Here is a 20,782-nt window from a genome sequence, read left to right as displayed (position 1 = left end):
AGATTGAGGAAGCTATGAAGAGAAATGAAAGTTCCTATTTAATGGAAAATCTCTTTCTGGCTGAGGCAGATTGACAGAAACTGAAATAGACCTTCTTCAGAGTTATAATGGACTGTCCATTAGATGAACTGCACCTCTGAATGATGTTACAGCAATGAGAAAAGCTGTATGGGCCACCTACCTTCATAAGTGGTCCACAGATAAACACCCTGTTCACGGACTTCGCCCTAAAGGAGCAGACTCTTAGTGTGGTTACCAAAAAGCATAAGAAAGTGGTCAGATATACCATCATAAGCATTATCTTCCTGAGCCTGTTATGAATTAAATAAAACCAATTTTTAGAAACCGGAGTGACCCTGTTTTGCTTAGTAAATGTCTTCATGGGGGCACTCAGAATACAAATGAAAGTTTCAACCATTGCGTATGGGAAAGATTACCCAAGAATGTTTTTGTACTATTAAATACATTTAAAGTTGGTGTACTAGATGAAGTGATATGTTTCGATGATGGAGCGATAGGAAGGTTGGAAGTCCTGAGAAATTTAGGAATGAAGTGTGGCTCTAACATGGAAGATCAATTGCTTGCTTGATTCGCTGTTCAAGTTAGCAAAGAAGCAAGAAGTGCTAAAAGGAATGCCAAGAGGAAGCCTGAAGATGAAGAAATGCTGCATGATGAAGACTATGCTTCAGGAATATTCTGAGGCACAGTTTAAATGGACTCATATCTTCATTCACAATTTCCTGCAAGTTGTATTTTTCAGAATTCTGGTCCAAATATTTCCTTAAGTTTATAAAGCATTGTTCTAACTTTTTTCTGTAACTTGCAATAGTCCATACTTATGTAGTAGTCCTAAGTTTTATTGCAGAATCAACTAAATTATAGAAAAAATAACATTTTTACTAAGAAAAAATTATAAAAATTAAAATGTGAGATATATTGTCTTGTCCTTGTACATAATAGGTGGAATTAAACAGATCTAGTACCTCAGCCATCATGTCATGCATATCTGCTAAAAATTTGGTCTCCTTCAAATGTATAAGATTGGAATAAATGGTACCTCAATTTGATGAACATTTTGGAAAAATTGCATCAATTTCTTTGTAATTTTTTAATAACCCCACGCAGGTTAAAAATATTCAAAATACTTCTAATTTGTTTAGAAAGAGTGCTGCATTACCTGGTATCAACAAAACATATGCAAAACTTATACATTATAAACAATACCTGAAAAAATAGGTGTTGATTTTTACATAATATAGAGCCAGAAAAGTAGCCTGCATCCTTAAGAGGCCATGTTTTCAAAATTTTGACACAAATTGTACACAGAGCAGTGGAACTAGTGGGAGAAATTGAATGTGGGAAAGATCAGTTTGTATGCCAGAGGACTCTGCATCTATACTCCGCAAGCCATCTCAAGGTGTATGAGGTGTCAAAGGGTATTTCTGGTACCACTATCATATCTCCCATTCCCTGTTCCATTAGTGAATGGCAACTGGGTAGAAATACTGTAGACAAGGCTTTGTACGAGCTATAATTTTTCTTTTTGCAGGATGTATGTGGCAAGAAGTGAAATGTTGGCCAACTGTTCTACAGAACACTTCTCTTGTATTATCTGTGACTGTAGATTTTTTGGCATCTCATTAATGCAGTTTCAGCTGACAAAATTATTCTATGATGAAACACTCTCACTTCTACTAATCCAACCTGGTAAGGGTTCCAATCGCATGATTAAGAGTCAAGAATCAGTCAAACAAGTGTTTTGTAATCTCATTCTTTTGTGGGTGAATTATATTTCCTTAACATCCTCCACTGAATCTCAGCATGGCATCAACTTTTTCTTCAATACTGACTGTAGTATTTAGGAGACAGGTTGATGAAAGGGAAACCAATGCTTATAGTCTTTGTAGGTTCAGAGAAAGCTTCTGATGAAGTTGACTGGAACACACTCCTTGAAACTCTGATGGTAGTAGGGATAAAAAGCAGGTAAATGAAATGAGCATATGGCATCGTTGGCCGGGAGGCCCCAGTTGGGGAAGTTCGGCCCCCATATGCAAGTCTTATTTCATTCAACACCACACTGGGCGACTTGCAGCCAGTGATAAGGATGAAATGATGATGAGGACAACACCCAGTTCATGAGTGGGGAAAATCTCCAGCCCAGCCAGGAATCGAACATGGGCCCACTGGCATAGGAGGCAAGCGCAGTACCACCCATTCAAGCAGGAGGACTAAAATGCAGGTAGCGAAAAGTTATTTATAACGTGAACATAAACGACACTGGTGTTATAAGAGGTGAATCACTGAAAGGGAAGCCGAGAAAGGAGTGAGACAACATAGTATCCTTTCTTCAATGTTATTCAGTGTGTACATGAAACAAAGAGAGAAGGCAACAAATGAAAATTTGGAAAATTTATTTGAGTTTTGGGAGAAGAAATAAAACTATGAAGTTTGCCAATAATACAGCACTTCTTTTGGAGCTGGCAAAAGACTTGAAAGAGTGCATGCATGGAATGGATAGTGTGTCAAAAAGGACGTAAGATGGCCATCAACAAAAGTAAACCAAGGGCAATTGAATGCAGTCGAATCAAATCAGGAAATGAGGCAACAATTTGATTAGTAAATGAAATTTTAAAAACATAGCAAAAGCACTAGCAAAATAACTGACTATGGCTGAAATAGAGGGGACATAAAATGCAGAATAGCAATAGCAAGAAAGGCGTTTCTGAAAAAAGAGAAATATGTTGAGAATCAAATGGAAATTTAAGTGTTATATCTTCTCTGACCATATTTACTTAGAGTGTAGCATTGAACATGAGTGAAATTGGGAGTTTAAGTAGTTTATATGAGAAGAGAATAGGGGCATCTGAAATATGGTGTTACAGAAAAATGTTGAAGAATAAGTGAGTAAATCGGATTACTAATGAAGCGGTCTTGAATCAAATAGAGAAGAAAAGAAATTGTCACAATTTTTCTAAAAAAAAAAAGGGGTAGGTTGATGGGTGACATCCAAAGACAACAAGGAGTCAGTTTAGCAGTGGAGGAATGTTCAGGATTTAAAAACTGTAGAGGAAGACAAAGGCTTGACTACAGGAAACAGGCAGATTCAAATGGATGCAAATCTCAGCAATTATCTAGAGATGAAGAGCCTTGTACACAATAGAGTAGTATGGGAAGTTGCCACAGCCAGTCTTCACAATGAAAACAACACAGATGTATAAATTATATTGCGAAGGAAATGAGTGAATTGAAGTCTTTGGTATCATCCATTAGCTTTTTGCAATAACAGTGTTCTGAAAGTGACACCATGTTTGCGTATTGGATTCGAAAGTTAGTTTGTTTTGTATTAATCATTTTTTCTGTTAACTTTTATGGTGTTATTAGAGGACACTTTTATTTGGGTGGTCCCTGGATTTGTGTCATCTGGTGCCAATGTTTTGAAATAAATTTGGTATTTGCATGTGTGGAGAAAAATGTTCAGAATTCGCTGCTCTGATATGTCCATTTCCTTGAAATGGTTGCAACAGTGAAGTTTAGAAGTCACAGGTTACAGTGGTAGGTGGTTGGTATAGAATCGAATATTTGTTTTTTACATAAAATTTATGTCATTGTGGAGTAGTTTATGTGCTGAAGTCACAATATTTGTCTTGCCAATATTACTGTTTCACAGTCATCTGACAGTTACATGTGTTGGTGTAACAAAGGTAAGAGGTAGAACTCAATTTGTCATGTGACTTGGTTTGGGATGCCAAGACTCTGAGTTCCTGTTGGTGGCATTCAATTCATCGTGTGACTTTGTCTGAGATGCCAAGGCTTTCAGTTCCAGTTGTTATGCGGAATTTTTCTTTATATATACCTTGTTTCTCTCGTGTCAGTTTTAAGAAAGGTGTAATAAAGCTATAGCTCTATTTACACAGGAACTTTATCTGTTATCTACAGAAGACATCATTTCAGAATTACAACTTTCAAAGTCGATACTTTTATAATTGTCATAATGCAGGTTTTCCTTTAACATGCTCGAACCAGCAGAAGGGAGATCATGGAGGAAGGTAACCATTGTTAAAATTATTATTTTGATCTCGTGGTCTGGCCGATTCAGGACATATATTATTCTACTACAATCTGGCAATGATTTTCCTAAACCATTTAATCGAATGCCACAACTATTCCTCCAGCTAGAGTGCATGGTATGGTATCTGTTTTGCACGCATACCTCTGCTGATGCAGTCAGAGTTTGAATGCTGCACGGGACTACCATACGTCCGCAGGTATGCCGACATGTCCGCATTTTCGACGTTTAATGTAGCGTCTGAATACAGTTCTACGATTTCGCGTTGTTTCGAGAATGATGTTCTTTCTATTTTCGATTTCCTCTCAAATAGTCAACAATTTACACACCGGTATTTCGGTTGTTGCATTACATTATTTGTTAGTTTTTTAAAAACGATCGATTATGTCACTAAAAACTAATATATCTATGTATATTACTTACAATCGATGTTTAGTTCTTTTTAGCTTAAGGCCTCCGTAAATAATCAAACAGTTTATCACACTGTACTATGTTTGCCAAACATCTGACAGGGTGTGGTGCTGTTTGGTGTATGTCAAGCATAGATCATGTCTGCAAGAAACTTTTGGAAAAATGCTCGTTTTACAAGTCCCACAAACGTAATGTCATTTCGACGACTGCATGATCGGCTATCGACTTTGCGACAAAAAAGAATATGAATATTTGGAAATAAAGAGACGAATAGTTCTGAGAAAAAATACAAGTTTTATTGCAACTCGTTTCAGCCACAGCATTTAAAACTGTATTCTTAGGCTCCAGCCTCAACACAGTCGGAAAACGCCAGATATTCGGAAATAAAGAGCCAAATATTAGTAAAAAGGCAGAAAATGAATTTTATTGCTGCTTGTTTTAGTTGCATCAGTGCCTAACCATGCCCTAGGATAACGCCACATATTCGTACATAAACAGCGAAACATTTGTGGTTCAGAAGAATATGAATGTTAATGCTCCTCATTTCACTCGCAACATTTTAAAATGTCCTCTTACATTCCAGCCTAACCACACACTCAAAAGGCGGCGCATATGTGGAAATAAAGACCCAATATATGTATTTTATTATTGTTCGTTTCGGTCGCAGGAATTTAAGATATCCTCTTAGGTTCTTGCCTAACCACACAATTGGAACTCGCTAAATATTTATTTCATCCTTCGTGCTCGGACCAGACAATGTAAATAACAACCAGTATTGTAGAATACATTTATTACTGTCAGCAGAAAGTAATAGAACGTGTTAATAACACTGAAAAAAATTGAATGTAATGGGATGCGAACCAACAACTTTCGATTTCAGCAACCACGACGTTATTCATTACACTAGCACTTAACCATGCAACGTCTGGTCATGATCATTATATTCTGTTTTGAAGGCTTGTATCGTTGATGGCTAATGAAGTGACATTTAAAGATAATGGTGATGCGTTTGTAATAAATTTTCAGTGATCAGCCATAATGAGAAGGCATACTACAAATTGTAAAATAAGTGTTTATTCTTAATTTGTAAATTGTTGACGATAATAATTCTCTCCTTAGAGAGCACTCTTATATGAAGGCACTGGCCGTTGATAAATCATTACGTGACATTTTATTACATAAATAATTATAATAAATCATTCCAAGAATGACGTGTTTCTGTGAATCTTTGGAACGCGTATGCAACCTTCTGAGAGGCCAGTATCGAATGCCAACATCAGTCGATAGCCAATCATGCGGTTGTCGGAAACGAGAGTCCCGAAATTTTGATTGAAGAAAAGTTTGGCAATAGGGCGGACGTTGTTTCTGTCGATGTTTCGTGAAAATTGTTTTATTATAATTTATCTCACTGTATCGTGAGTCTCAATTGTGGAAATTACTATCAAGGACAAAAACAAAAAGCACTGACCAATACCAAAATGTTAGAGGTCTCATCTTTTCCAGCCATATATTACGGAGGATGAGGTTCTGAACAAAATATTTCGTGCATAACATGCATGCAATGAAATTAAAGAAACTAAAGTTTTCCGGTTCTTCGACAGGCGATGTGGTCTATATTTTAATGAACTGTCATTGGAGGACCAAGTAGATGAAGGTAAATTTTCAGTGTGAGGGAGATGTAGCTCTAAACAAGTTATTAAACGCTTTACTGTCCATCTGCAGAAACTGGTGCAATCACGAGGTTTTAAGTGTAACATTTCCATTAACAGGTTCATGTGTATACTTCTTTCTCTTAAATCTTTCCCTGGAGTAGCATCTTTTTTCTTCCTCTTCTTTACACGCAGTGGCAGAGTCGATGTTAAGAAACTCTTTATATGCATTTGCAGCCAATCCTACCAGTGCCAAAATAAGCATACATGAAAAGTGTCTGCTTCAAAACTCAGATTCAATTGACGATCATTTTTGCTACGTGTAAGGGGTTCGTTCCACACCTCCATCCTACATAAAAACGAATTTGATAGACAAGTTTACTCTTTTACTAGTGCCAAACATGTTTGCAAAAATTCCATTGTCCGCTCGAAAAAAGTTGATGTAATCTTCGGTTTATGAGAGTAATATTTCCCTTAGCCGATTTTCATGGGCGAATTTCTCATTTTAAGCAATTCCCTGGACCAGCAGCTTGTTTTCTTCTTTCAACACAGTGCCAAAGTCAGTGCTATGACAACTTTGTTTGCATTTGTGGCCATTCTCACCACTGTCAAAATACTCACGAACACTAACAGTGTGCTTCAAAGTGAGGTTTAACTGGCAAACTTTTTTTATACATGTAAGGGCTTGTTTGACAGATGCTTTGGCTAGGAAAGAGCGCATTTCAAAAACAAGTTTGCTCGTTCACGGGGGCATTTATATATATCTGTGAGGTCTATGTTTCTTGGCTGTGATAGTTTGTCTTTCCTCCTAGTTTCATTTAACAGTTTATTTCGGTGCGATACAGCTATCTGAAAATACAAAATTAAGCTAAAGTGTTAAATCCTGCAATCCTGAGGGCATTAGTCTGGATTTCACCATAGTCACCGTTCTACTGCAGTCATACTTTCTTATTTAAAACCAAAAAAACGTCACAAGATAGCATCGATTACCTGGGCTAGGCTACAGAGAAAAAAAAAAATCTAGCACCGCTAAGTACTGTATGACGTCGGTAATACGCTATTCTGCCCTCTCACGGAGATCCGGACTAGAACAATCCTAAAATCGTGTTGGTCAGTGGCGTTGTGGGTGTCCTCATTTTGGGGGAAAAAATAGCTACCATCTGTTGCGCAATATCACCAGTACTGTTATACTCGGCTCACACAGGGAACTAAGTTCTCTGTATTTATTCATTCACACGGGTTTCATATACCCCATCATGGAGAAGAGCCATCAGGAACGTAAATGACAGGCAGAAGTTGCTACTGATAGTGTCTTACGTAAAAATTAAGCTACATTTGTATTTACGGTAGAAACCGTCAGTCTTCGCTTCCCTCCAATGCAGCTTGCATCTACAACTCGTGCAACCAAGACTCAAAACTCTCACAAACTAAAAGCGCTCTTATAATAAGCAAATACATGTCACTAAACTACTGCGTACAAAAACGGTAAAGTTGTAAACCAACAATAAATCTTACTACCATTCTTTCGCAAAAAACGACAGCTGCACCTAAAAGATTACCAGTACTTCAGAAAAATTTTATACGAACTTATCTTAGTGACTCATGCTCCCTATGGCATACAGTACAAACAGCGTCTGACCTCAGGACGTGGACGTCAATGTTTCTCAACGTGCGAAGTACACTACTAATCCTCGTGTTCAACGTGCACTATTCTAACGACGATTACCACGCAACAACGATAGTAAATTTCGCGGAAAATACTACTCTCAACCAGATGACTCCACGCCGCATGACGTATCCGCGTATAATAAAGCCTTGCTTCGACAAACTCTCCTCACGAAGTGCTAGTCATCCCAAAGTTTGAAGTTAGATGGCGGGTCCAGAGTTCTTACGCAGACCCAATGGAGATTTGTCAAAGTGCTCAATAAAAGCAATGATAGATCCGATATGGAACCCTTTCATACAACCTTCCAATAATGACTATTTGAGGATGAAAATTTTAAATGTAAACTGCAGCACGAGGTTATGAAATATTACAAAATTATTCAATAAAATACAAATATTTATTTTTGTTTGGGAGTACCTATTATCACATTCCATGGAGTTCCGCAGGAGCTAGTGGCTAGTTTAAGAGTCTCTAAAACGTCATCTAATTCCTCGAAAAAGTTGAGCCGGAAAAAATCTTTTCTAAAATGAGATCAAAAATATCTCTCAAAACTTTACGAATCACACTGCAATAATCGTGATGAATAGCGATAGTTTGGTAACTCGAATGTATTAAATCGAACTGTGCAATCGCTGTCACCTGTCACAGGCCTTTCAACTTCAGTGTTTTGGAGAATGGAGTAGGGCAGGGAGAGTGGTTGTGGAATAGTGTTTACTTTGTGTATTTTTATTGTTTGTTGTGACTAGTGTTAGTGCCAAACACAAATAAAAGATGGGGAAAGGATTTAATAATTATATGTGTAAAAAGTTTTTCCATCCAGCCTCTCGAGATAACTTAAAGAGAGTAAGCTTTTTATGATACCTCACTAACAATTTCGTTTATCGGAAACTGAGTTATACTACAAATAGTATGTTATTCTTGACAACCTCTTGTATTCCGTAGAAGAATTTATATCATTGTAATGTGCAAAATGTGGCGGATATAAATTAGTTACTCACATTTGTATATTTTAAAAAAGATTTAGAGATGCTCAGCATGCAACGATGTGAATATAAATAAACTCGTTCAACATCATAACGATTTATCATGAAGAGGTTCCATGGAACATGGAACCAAATTATCTGCATCTTAAAAATTCTTTATTTAGAAATGCAGATACAATGTCACAATTTTGTTTGCATAAAGTTAAAACATTACACCACATTTGACTGCTTTTGTATTCATTCTCATTTTGAGTATATTGCATAACAGAAAATATCAAAAGATATTTTAAAAGTCATTGCATAGTTGCACCTTGTTACTGCCCTCATTTAATCCAACCAATAATTTCCAGCAAGAATCTGGCTCAATATGTAACCACCTATAACACTGTCATTTCGGTATATTGCTTATAGAATTGACACATGTACCTAAATTATTGCTTCAAAAGATGTAACTTTATAATTACAGGTATGGATGGCTGAACAGAAAGCTGATTCTTATAAGAAAAAGCAAGAAGAACTTAGAGTACAATATGAAAAGGAGCAAGATTTGTATACCAACAAGTAAGAATATGTAATTTACATGTAATAACAGTGTAGCACTTTTTATTGTCATAAGTAAATCAGTTCTGGCCTATTGTTAGTATGTATTCATCACATTCCAATTTTCATCTTTATTTTAACATAGCAAGTACAAGAATGTCTGCCCTTGACTGTTGAAGAATACTAATCATGATAGAATGCTCATGCAAGATTGAACTAACCTGAGTTGTTCTTTGTTTCATACTATTAAGGTTCTTTTTTACTCTACAACAAAAATCAATCAACCTGAGACCAATCATCTTGTGGTGCAGTTTTTTCTTGTTACGCCTGTGCTTGCTACGAAAATGGGATGAGAAATTCCGTCATATGCAAGACACCTGTTTTCCTGTTTTGTTTCACCCATACATGTTTCAGCTCTTCTGTGCTGTCTTTAGTGGGTTTAATTTTTATTTTTAACTGTAAAATTGTTGTTAGGCCCACATATTAACATTTTTGTTCTTTATAACATTATGTCAAAGTTCGATTTATAGCTTAATTGGTGAAAAGTGGATGTATGCATTAGTTAATATACCTTACATGATGCTATTGTCCATTTATTTTGGTAGCTATTCTGCTACACAGTATACAACTTGTCATGTGCAAACAGCAAAATGTAATTTATTTTTCCGTTTGTTATGCATTTACGAACGGAACTGAGTCTATATCACATTTTTTGTGTGTAACTTATAGTTTTGAGATTGTGGTGCATTCTCCTGTGTTTTTGGTGAAGTAAATAGGCTTACTTTGTGACCTATGGTCGCTTGGCACTGCAGTTTTTTGATTTCTCAAAACATAGGCAGAGTTTTCGTTGCCATTGCGTGTTGTTGGGGCTGTGTGGTATTCATTTGTTTCATAGCATGTTTGGCTGAGTGAGGCGTGCGAGTTTGAATTGTATTTGTCAGTTTCAAAGTTTGCTGGGTAGTGGTTGTGTGCTATCAGGTGGCCTGCAAATTTTTACTGTGAGCTATTGCATTTCCGTGCTCTGAGGTGTTCTGTATACCTGGTTCTGAAATTCCTACATGTTTGCCCACATATACAGATTGACACCAGTTGCAAGTAAGTTGGTACATACTGGACTGTCTGTATTTGTCAGTGTTGGTGGTATTTCTTCCAAGTCTGCTTTGTATTGTGTTGTTGGTTCTGTACGCAATGTTGAGTCCTTGTTTCTTTAGTTTATTACCCACCTTGTGTGTGACTTTGTTTTTGTAAGTCATTATGTGGCATTTGTTGTTTACTCTCAGCTGATTTGTTGTGTGTGTGTGTGTGTGTGTGTGTGTGCGTGCTTGCGCGCTTTGGTTATTTGTTTTTGTATTTTGTGGTTTATTTTGCATACTCTCCATTCTCCTGTGCAATTTGTTTTATTGTGTTCAGTTCTTGTGTGTAATCATGTTTGTTCATGGGTATTTTGTTCAGTTTGTGAAGTAAATATCTGAAGCTGGCTTCTTTGTGACTTCTGGGGTGATTGGATTCAGTAGAACAGTTTCTGTGAATAAAGATTTTGAGTTCGTGTTCTTAACAGTGTGCTTACCAAACAGTGTCGAATGTTGATAAGTTTGTGTGCAGGTGAGTTGACAGCCTTGATATATCTTTCAAAAGAAAACATTTTCCATTGTAGGTTGTACAATTTTCAGTTTATTTACTATTGGCCAGTTCGGACATCATAGCCATAGCAATCTACAAAATGTATGAAACAGAGATGGAACAAAACATGTAACATGTAAAAAAAACTGACATAAATACACGTCAAGTGGCAGAGTTGTCAATTTAATGTTGTCTACAGCCTAGTACTTGTATTCATACACCTCTACGCATCATGGTGCAACAGAGGAGATACAGAAATCAGTCCACCAGCCCACATGCAAAACTATTTTAAAACATTAACATTATTTGTATCAAATAGTAACATAATGTTTTTAATACATGTTTGCATGGATCCGGGGAGGGAGGGGACAAACCAGCGTATTTGGGTATTTGCCCTTTGCGGCAATTTCTTGGGGGGGGGGGGGGGGGCGGTCAGCGGCAAATTTATATTCTCGAAGGAAAAAATGTTGTCTCACAAAGCACCTAGCATCCAGTGCACGTTGTTCAGTCAATTATTCATATGATTTTGAAAACGCATCCCTGTTGGTTTGTGAACATTTTTCAAGACATTCAGAGTTGATTTTTGAATGTGTGATATCTCTGCCAGGGGAATCCACGTCGAATCAAGAAATAAAGAACTTTCCCACCGACAAAAGGGGGCTGGGCTATACAAGCTGAGCCGAATAAACCCAAATGGTTGAATACCAATCACTGTTTGTTTATGTGGTTGATTGGGTGTGCAAATGGTAAGTGTTGTTATAATCATTAGCGGAGTCCATAGATTCAGACTATCAAAGTGGAAATAAACAACCAACAGGTAAGAAAGATTACATATTATCTTCCTGGTGTGTCCAAGAAAATGAAGTTTTGGCTGAAAGTTTTTTGCCAGATTGCTACACTACTAAGTGCCAGATTTACTGTCCCCAATTGCAGCCACTTAAATTCTATTCTGAGAATAGTGTGGAAAAATCATAGTACTAACACACAATGATGCCTAACTGGAGAATAAATGCGGGATAACTGAACCGTTGATTTTTGTCAGGGTTAGTGAACTTAATCGGAGAATAAGTTTTGACAATGGCAGGAATAGTTACTGAATTAGTGATGACAAGATTGTTTGTTAGAACGAGGAAGAAGAAGAAATGCATTACACAAATTATATGGAAGAACATGATGTTCCCAAATTTATATAAAAAAAATTCCTGCCACCACTGCTTTTCGATCTTGTGCTTGAGAAACTGGGATGTATGAGCGAAATGTGAAACTGTTTCCTGACATAAAACTTTTTGCTTGTAATAGACCTAATAGGCATTTGATATTCATACTTCCTTAATTATATTCTTTTGTGCTATTTATTTAAATGTGGTAGATAAAAATTATCATTTGTGCCTAACCAGTCTCTTGGCATGTGTTACAACTGCTCCAGTATTAGAAAGGCTTGTTTCATTTTATCTAGCAGACAGTGACAGAATAGGTGTAATCAAATAGAGAAACCACCCTACTCTTGGGTCTATTCATATTAACTGCTTTTCCAGTATTAGGTAATGACATTTTGATTTTTCATGTAACAAAACGTTTGATGAACTGAAAGCATGCCGTGTAAAGTTGTAGCAAGATTAGAGAGAAAAAACTGCTGGGACCTACAGATCGAAGAAGTGTGTACTGTCTTGTCTCTTGTCTGTACTGGTTTTATGTTGCCTATATTTAATATTATGTCACACAAAAGAGAAAGTTAATAGCTAAAAGACAATAAAGAGTGCAAATTTTCTGAAGCGTTCTTATTCTCCTGGTCACAAGTTATGAGTTTTTCTAAGTGGGTAGGGTGTCAAACTGGCTGACTGGGGGTAGGAGAGGAACCACAAGATATTTTTATTTCCACTGTCCTGATGGCTTTAATTACAAAATATATACATTTGAATTCCACATAGCAAAATACAGTGACATGCCATAGAAGACTCCTGTGGGAAGAGGCATGGAACAGCACTTTGGCACACTTGCAAGAAAATATCGTATATTACATTTCCTCGAACATACATGTTTCATACATCAAACTCTTCAGAAAAATGTGCACTACAAAATCAACACATTTTGAAAAATCCCTTTTTTTTTTCTCCAAAATATCGTAGCTCTGGGGTTGTATACCTGTGGGAGAACTTCAATGAATATTTAACATGCAGTCACTGAGAGCCCACATCATTCCATATATGATCACAATTTATTCTCTCGTCATGTCTACATGCAGACTGAAGTCCAAACCAGCTGTTCTGATGTATTAAAATATATTGCCAAATATTATGGTCCAGAGGTCCAGACTAGTGATCAAAACATCGTCAGTCCTCGGTTTGAGCTGCACCACAACTTAAAAATTTTAAATAAAAACCATCAGCAATGGCGGACAAAGACTTCCGGCATAAGACGTCACCCCCATTCAGCCAATGGCCTTGTCAAAGGGGGTGGAGGAGCAGACAAGAGTTCAGGGCACACTCTTGCCTGTGGGATGGGAAACTGCCCTGAAAGGCAGGAAGTCAGCAATGATCAACAGCATGAGGATACAGAAGGCAATGGAAACCACTGCATTATAGACACGTAATGTGTACTCATACCATGTGGTGGCCTATAATTGAAGAAGTGTCATGATGCTCTCTCCGCCGGCAAAAGATTCTGGAATAGTCCCCCATTCGGATCTCTGGGAGGATACTGCCATGGGGAAGGTGACAATGAGAAAAAGAGTGAAGCTTCTGTTGGTTGACTTATAAAAATTAAAACTATTTTGAAGATGTACAGAGAATATATTGTCAGATATTTGTGCTGCACAAACATTTCACGGCATGAATCTCTATGTCCCATCCCGTGTATACGTCTTATTGCTCTTTTCTGTAGTAGTAGTATTCTTTTTAAATGCACATCAGCTGCACAGCCCCCATAGCTCAATTCCGTAATTGAGAAAGGGGTAAAGTGTTCCATAATATACTAATTTCAGTGCTTGGATAGGAACTATCTTTGCGAGCTGGCTGAGGAGATATATGGCACTACTGACTTTTCTGCATACAAAATTAATGTGGTATGTTGTTGTTGTTGTTGCTGTGGTCTTCAGTCCTGAGACTGGTTTGATGCAGCTCTCCAGGCTACTCTATCCTGTGCAAGCTTCATCATCTCCCAGTACCTACTGCAACCTACATCCTTCTGAATCTGTTTAGTGTATTCATCTCTTGGTCTCCCTCTACGATTTTTACCCTCCACGCTGCCCTCCAATACTAAATTGGTGATCTTTCGATGTCTCAGAACATGTCCTACCAACCAACCCCTTCTTCTAGTCAAGTTGTGCCACAAGCTCCTCTTCTCCCCAATTCTATTCAGTACCTCCTCATTAGTTATGTGATCAACCCATCTAATCTTCAGCATTCTTCTGTAGCACCACATTTCGAAAGCTTCTATTCTCTTCTTGTCTAAGCTATTTATTGTCCACGTTTCACTTCCATACATGGCTACACTCCATACAAATACTTTCAGAAACGACTTCCTGATACTTAAATCAATATTCGATGTTAACAAATTTCTCTTCTTAAGAAACACAAATGTCCACCGCAAATTTTCATCAACATACACACCCAGGAATTTACAGTTACCATTTTCTGTTGCGGAGATATTACACACACTATTCATATTGTTGCGGTGAGAACTGCCTGTTTTAAATGTCAGTACTTGAGATTGTGTGACATTCACCTTGAGTCCCTGATCATTTAAGTGTTTTGTTACTTCTATTACACCACTAGCAGCAAGAGATTCTAGCTCATTAGATTCACTCCCATAGAATAAGATTGACGTGTCATCTGCATAGCTTACAATATGGGAGTTAATGGGTTGTGCAATGTCGTTAATATATATAAGGAAGAGAAAGGGTCCAAGGATTGAGCCCTGTGGTACACCTTTTAATACAGGTTCGCTGGTGGACTGGGAGTTCGTGATTTTATTATCTAGTTTTTATGACAATTTAGTACTTTGCTTGCGATTCAACAGGTACGTGGTTAGAAGATTCATGGCTTGATCTCCAATACTGTAAGATTTTAGCTTTTTAAGAAGTGCCCTATGGTTTACCATATCAAATGCTCTTGTCAGGTCCAAAAATATACTTGCAGTCTGCATCTTCTGTTCCAACAGACAGTAAACTTCATGGATCATTTGTGTAACTGCTGTGGTTGTACTTAGCTCTTTTCTGAAGCCATGCTGTGAATCTACAAGCAGTTTATATTTTGTGAAAAAGACACTTAGCTGAGAAAGGATAATGCTTTTGAATATCGTACTAAAAGTGGGAATTAATGATATTGGTCTATAGTTGGAGACATCTTCCTTACTTCCCTTTTTATACATTGGTTTCACTACACTCATTTTTAGAACTGTTGGATACATGTTTTCTCTAATACTGCAATTAATCAGGTGAGCAAGAGGTTTGGATTTGTTTTAAGCACACTTTTGTAATAGCACTGGATACACAATCCCATCCAGACAAAAAAATTTTCTTTAGCATGTATATTGCCCTGTGAACCTCCTGCTCATTCACTTCCACAAATTCAAATTCAGTACACTGGGTGAGATGGCATCGGGTCTCTACCTGTGAATCTATAATATGGGTTGATTGTTCACCAGAAATGTAATAGTTATTAAAAATATTATGTATATTATCTGGGTTTTTTATAACGTTACCATCACGTCTTATGCTGAGTGGTGCCATGTTCATCTTGTTGGGACCTTTTTGGTATTTGTAAATCAGCTTACAAGATGCTTTGCTTATGTTGTCAGACTGTTCTATTGTTTTGCTGGTAATCTGCTACCTTAGGTTAACAATTGCAGTTTTAAAAGTTTTCTTGGTCCTATTGTATTTTTCCTTGAAAACCTGCATAGTAGTAGCTTTATAAAGCTGGTTTAGATCATGTACTTGCTGCCTGAGCCTAATCAGATTTGTTGGGAGTTTTAGTCTAGGATTACTTCCATTTTGACAGTGTTTAACTACCTTCTGGATTTCTATGAGTGGACAACTATATTCATAATGTTGCAGTAGGATTGAGTAGAATCCATTCCATTTCTTATCCGACCCTTTTACTTGGTACACAGACTCCCATTTCTCATTCATTAGTTTGTCTTTAAGAACATTAATATTTGAAGAATTCAGCATTCATTTCTGTAGCACAATTTTTGGTATTTTAGGCACAACTGAATTTTTGTATTCTATCGCCTGACAGAAGTGGTCAGAATAAGAAAATCTAGGTTACTGTAATTTACCTTATCTATAACATCTTTGTTGATTATAGCATAGTCTATTCTAGTGGAACATGTGTCTGTCACTCTGGTGTCAGTGTTCGCTATATTTACAAGATTGTATGAGGTCAGTACATCACTGAGTTTAAAGTTTACTATACTATTTGAGTTTGCATCTATATTAAAGTCACCTAATATAGTAAGGTCATTAGAACCGGCCTGACCAACAACACTACTGAGTTTATCCATTAACAGCATTACATAAGCTTTTGGTGGCCTACATACTCCAATCGCTTTATGCTTTGGTAACTTAAGATCATTACTGTGGACTACAATACCTGTCATTTCAGTTGATCCTTCTTTGGTGTGGTGTTCCAGAAAGGATTTTTTTTTAGCTTCTATATCCTTATTAACATAAACTGCCACACCATGACCTTTATGGTTTTGCCTACAATAACTATTTGCTAGTATGTAACTTTCTAATCTATAATATAGTTCATGTGGCGAGTGTTCCTCTATGAATATTTGTAGAATGTCTAGTTTGTTTCAGAGATATTGCACGTTTAAGTGCATTAACTTTAAGGGTGTTATCCCTTCTTGTTTATTTACCATCTTGCACGAATCAAAGTTGTTTTGAGTTACACTTTTTACAGCATTTTGCATACAATGGTTTTTTAGAACTGACCTGCAATGACTGATCATTTATTTCACAGCCGGCTTTTCTTGCGTGAATGGGACTCAGTCATATCCAAAATACATCCCTGAAAACTTTTATTATGATCCTTTATTCTAAAAAAGTCTCGTGGTTGTAGTCCAGAGCAGTTGGCGCTTTCTCCACACTGTCTTTCTCACACAGTTTGCTTATGTGGGAAACTAGCTTGGCCTTCCCTTTCCTGTTTAAGTGGAATCCGCGTTCATCACAACTCATCTTACTTAATTAAGTCTATCAAATGTACATGGCTAAATTTATCACACCGGTTCTTTAGCTTGGAATTGTAGTGTCGAATCTCTTTGTTTACACATGACCACAGCTGTAAATCGTGTCGCACTGGCACGTTTGTGATGACAATGTTTGTTTGAAATAGTTTTGGTAATATGTTACAGAAGCATCGCAGGGCTGTCTTGCTTTTGTTTTTGTATACGTCGTTGCCACCGCCAGTAATCACAACATGAGCGGTTTTGTTCAGTTGACTTGTTTCTGTTGTAATATTCTCCACCACTGCATTTAACATTGCACCAGGCTTGATTTTCGCGAAAACTAAATGCTTTGAAGACATACTTTTGCGAAAATGTTTGGATAGATCTTTTCCATGACTGTCGGTGTACAGAAGGAACCCTTTGGTGCTTCGTAAGGTTGGCAAGTTCTTTTTTGGTTCTTTAGTGGGAGTTTTGTGATTCCTTTCTGGTTCGATTATGTCTGTTGTGCTACCACGATCTGCTACTAGCGCTGAGAATTTGTTTGATAATGGTATCACTGGGGCTGTACTTACATGTAGTTCTTGCTTGTTTGTTTTTTTCGGCACACGCCACATTTTCCGCTCAGAATGACAAATAACAACGGCATTGTCTTGAGTTAGGCGATAATTCTGATCCACTGCTTTGTATTTAGTTTCCAGCTCTTGATATTTCCTCAGAAGTTCTTGATATTTTGTATTGATTCACATCAAATCATTTGTTAACACGCCTATTATTTTTTCTTTTGTCTTTAGCATGTTCGTTATTTCGTTTTCCGCAGCACTTACGAAGCACTGTTGGCATGTCCAGTCATGTTCGTCTTTTATATATTTCAAATTGACTTTGACACATTTATCGTGGTACCAGTACTTGCAGTCGGCACACATGATACTCCTTTTGACCTTCTTCACGCAAATTTTACAAACCTCACATTCACTTTTTAAAGACACTGAGACATCACTACACAAAAAAATGTTCACTTGACGCCATCTTGCCAACATTCTACAAGTCATGACGTGGCATGTCACTTGTGTGTGTCTCACAATATACCATCTGACTTTTGGAAAAATATCATCCACACAATTCCAAAGATTGTAAGAGGCGACAAGTGTGAGAATTATCACAGTCATTTTAACAGCTCGTGCTCCAAGTTGCTGACAAGAATAATATACAGATGAATGGAAAAGAAAATTAGAATGTATTAGATGATGATCAGTTTGGCTTTAGGAAAGATAAAGGCACCAGAGAGGCAATTCTGACATTGAGTGTTGTAATGGAAGCAGACTAAAGAAGAATCAAGACATGTTCATAGGATTTGTCAACTTGGAAAAATCATTTGACAATCACAAATGGTGTAAGATGTTTGAAATTCTGAGAAAAGTAGTGGTAAGCCACTGTGGAATAAGGGTAATATAAAATATGATCCAGAGCCAAGAGGGAACAATAACAGTGGAAAACCAAGGGCGTGTGCTCAGATTAAAAATGGTGTGAAACAGGGATGTAGTCTTTAAACTCTAGTGTTTAGTCTGTACATTGAAGAAGCAATGACAAAAATAAAAGAAAGGTTCAAGAGTGGAATGAAAATGCAAGGTGAAAGGGCATCAGTGATAAGATTCACTGATAACATCACTATCCTCAGTGTAAATGAAGATGAATTACAGGATTTGCTGACCAAAATGAACAGTGTAATGAATACAGAATGTGGGTTGAGAGTAAATCGAAGAAAGACAAAGGTAATGAGAAGTAACAGAAATGAGAACAGCGAGAAACTTAACATCAGGATTGATGGTCATGAAGTGGATGAAGTTACAGAATTGTGCCAGCTAAGCAGGTAAATAACTTACGATCGTCAGAGCAAGGAGGACATAAAAACAGAGTAGCGAGGCAAAAAATAGCATTCCTGGCCAAGAGAATTCTACTAGTGTCAAACATAGGGCTTAATTTGAGGAAGTAGTTTCTGAGAATGTGTGTTTGGAGCACAACATTGTATTGTAGTGAAAGATGGACTGTGGAAAAACAGGAAAAGAAGAGAATTGAAGCATTTGAGATGTGGTGCAATAGAAGAATGTTGAAAATTGGGTATACTGATAACATAAGGAATGAGGAGGTTCTCCGGAATATCGACGGGGAAAGGAATACATGGAAAACACTGACAAGAAGAAGGGACAGATAGTAGGACATCTGTTAAGACATCACGGAATAACTTCCTGGGTACTAGAGGGAGCTGTAGAGAGTAAAAACGTGGACGTAAACTGAGGCTGGAATACATCCAGCAAATAATTTAGGACATATGTTGCAGGTGATACTGTGATGAAGAGTTATCAGAGGAGATGAATTCATTGGAGGCAGAAAACTGATGACTCAAAACAATTAACAAAGGTGCTACAGGTTGGTTATAGAGGAATGTTCGATACAAGTTGTTGGTTTTGAGCAGTGACTTAGGAAAAATGTGAGAAATGCTGTAAACAATGTGGCAACTGTAATTTGACATTATTGCAGATTTTTATTTTCAATTAGGCTAAGCTACAGTTAATTCTGTCACCACAACCCTGTTTTCTCAGTATCACGTTCATTGGTTTCATCACTCACAACCAAACAGTTACCTTCCAGCCTAACCTATACCTTGGGCAAGGCTACAGATCAGTCTGTCATCACACCCAGTCTTTTTTATTTTTATTTATTTAAAACAGTGGCTGTATGCATGAAAAGGTGACATGACAGCAGCCATTAACATTACATCGCTGGCCAAAGGCGATGACTCATATTAGACATTCCTCTTGACCTCTACAAGTTTATATAATGTATATCTGTGCGTTATGCATAGATCTCCCTTCAAGGCACAAGGAAGAGGGATAATTACATGCTTCATTCCTGAAATATGATATAATGGCATTAGTTACAATTTTATAACTAACTAAACCAAATACAGAAATGTCACCTGTGTATTACATACAGTGAGGAGTATAAAATCCACATATAAAGTCCCACTTATGTCGTCATTGTTGTAGAGTTAAATGAGTAGCATATCGATGGTAAGCAATGAAAACCGTGTAACTACATTTTGTTAAATTTTTCAGGTGAAGCAAAGCCAGCTTATTAAAAAAATGTGAAGTGCTACATGTATAACTATATAGTAGAAGCCTCGTTATAGACAAATTAGAGAAATCTATGCACTCTCAAATCCCCCTTTCATGGTGGAGTTACTGGTTGCTGAAATTGTGCAAATTTTCAGACAGACAAATTGTGTTACAAGGTTTTCATTGCCTACCATCAATATGTATCTGCAAACACCATTAAGCAAACCTCACTCCTTTCCCATAGCCTCAATTTCCTCTCCTTAGCTGGGCTATTGCAGTTGTGTGTGTTGTAACACTGTTTTTAAATAGATAAAAAAATCTACTCAGCAAGCGGCAGCAGGACAGCACACGTATAAAAATAGGTTTTAGGTTTGCAAGCTTTTGAATCCAGTGGCTCCTTCCTCTGGCAGAAGGGTTGAAGGGAAAGGAAGAGGGGTGAAGGAAAAGGACTAGAGACATTTCGGAAAAGGGGTGGAGTTTGGAAAAGTCACCCAGAGCCCCGGGTCAGGAGAGACTTACTGGGCAGTTTCTGTCTGGTAAGTCTTCTCTGTCCTAGGGTTCTG

General features: G+C 37.3%; 2 protein-coding genes across 2 annotated transcripts in view; one reads left to right on the top strand and one right to left on the bottom strand.

Annotated features, from left to right (window-relative positions):
* Window positions 1-7,965, bottom strand: part of LOC124607026 (26S proteasome non-ATPase regulatory subunit 6-like) — a 190,724-nt gene extending 182,759 nt beyond the window's left edge. The window contains exon 1 of the mRNA XM_047139191.1: window positions 7,766-7,965. The gene's annotated coding sequence lies outside the window, so the exon portion shown is untranslated. The remainder of the gene's footprint in view (window positions 1-7,765) is intronic.
* A 473-nt stretch (window positions 7,966-8,438) lies between these two features.
* The window catches only part of LOC124605771 (corepressor interacting with RBPJ 1), a 71,055-nt gene continuing 58,711 nt past the window's right edge, over window positions 8,439-20,782 (top strand). Inside the window, exons 1-2 of the mRNA XM_047137655.1 lie at window positions 8,439-8,635; window positions 9,242-9,336. Of these exons, the coding sequence (XP_046993611.1) occupies window positions 8,564-8,635; window positions 9,242-9,336 (167 nt within the window). The 5' untranslated portion in view covers window positions 8,439-8,563. The remainder of the gene's footprint in view (window positions 8,636-9,241; window positions 9,337-20,782) is intronic.

Source organism: Schistocerca americana, chromosome 3, assembly GCF_021461395.2.
Source record: "Schistocerca americana isolate TAMUIC-IGC-003095 chromosome 3, iqSchAmer2.1, whole genome shotgun sequence".
In the NCBI taxonomy this organism is placed as follows: domain Eukaryota; kingdom Metazoa; phylum Arthropoda; class Insecta; order Orthoptera; family Acrididae; genus Schistocerca; species Schistocerca americana.
This window is presented reverse-complemented; position numbering and strand designations above follow the sequence as displayed.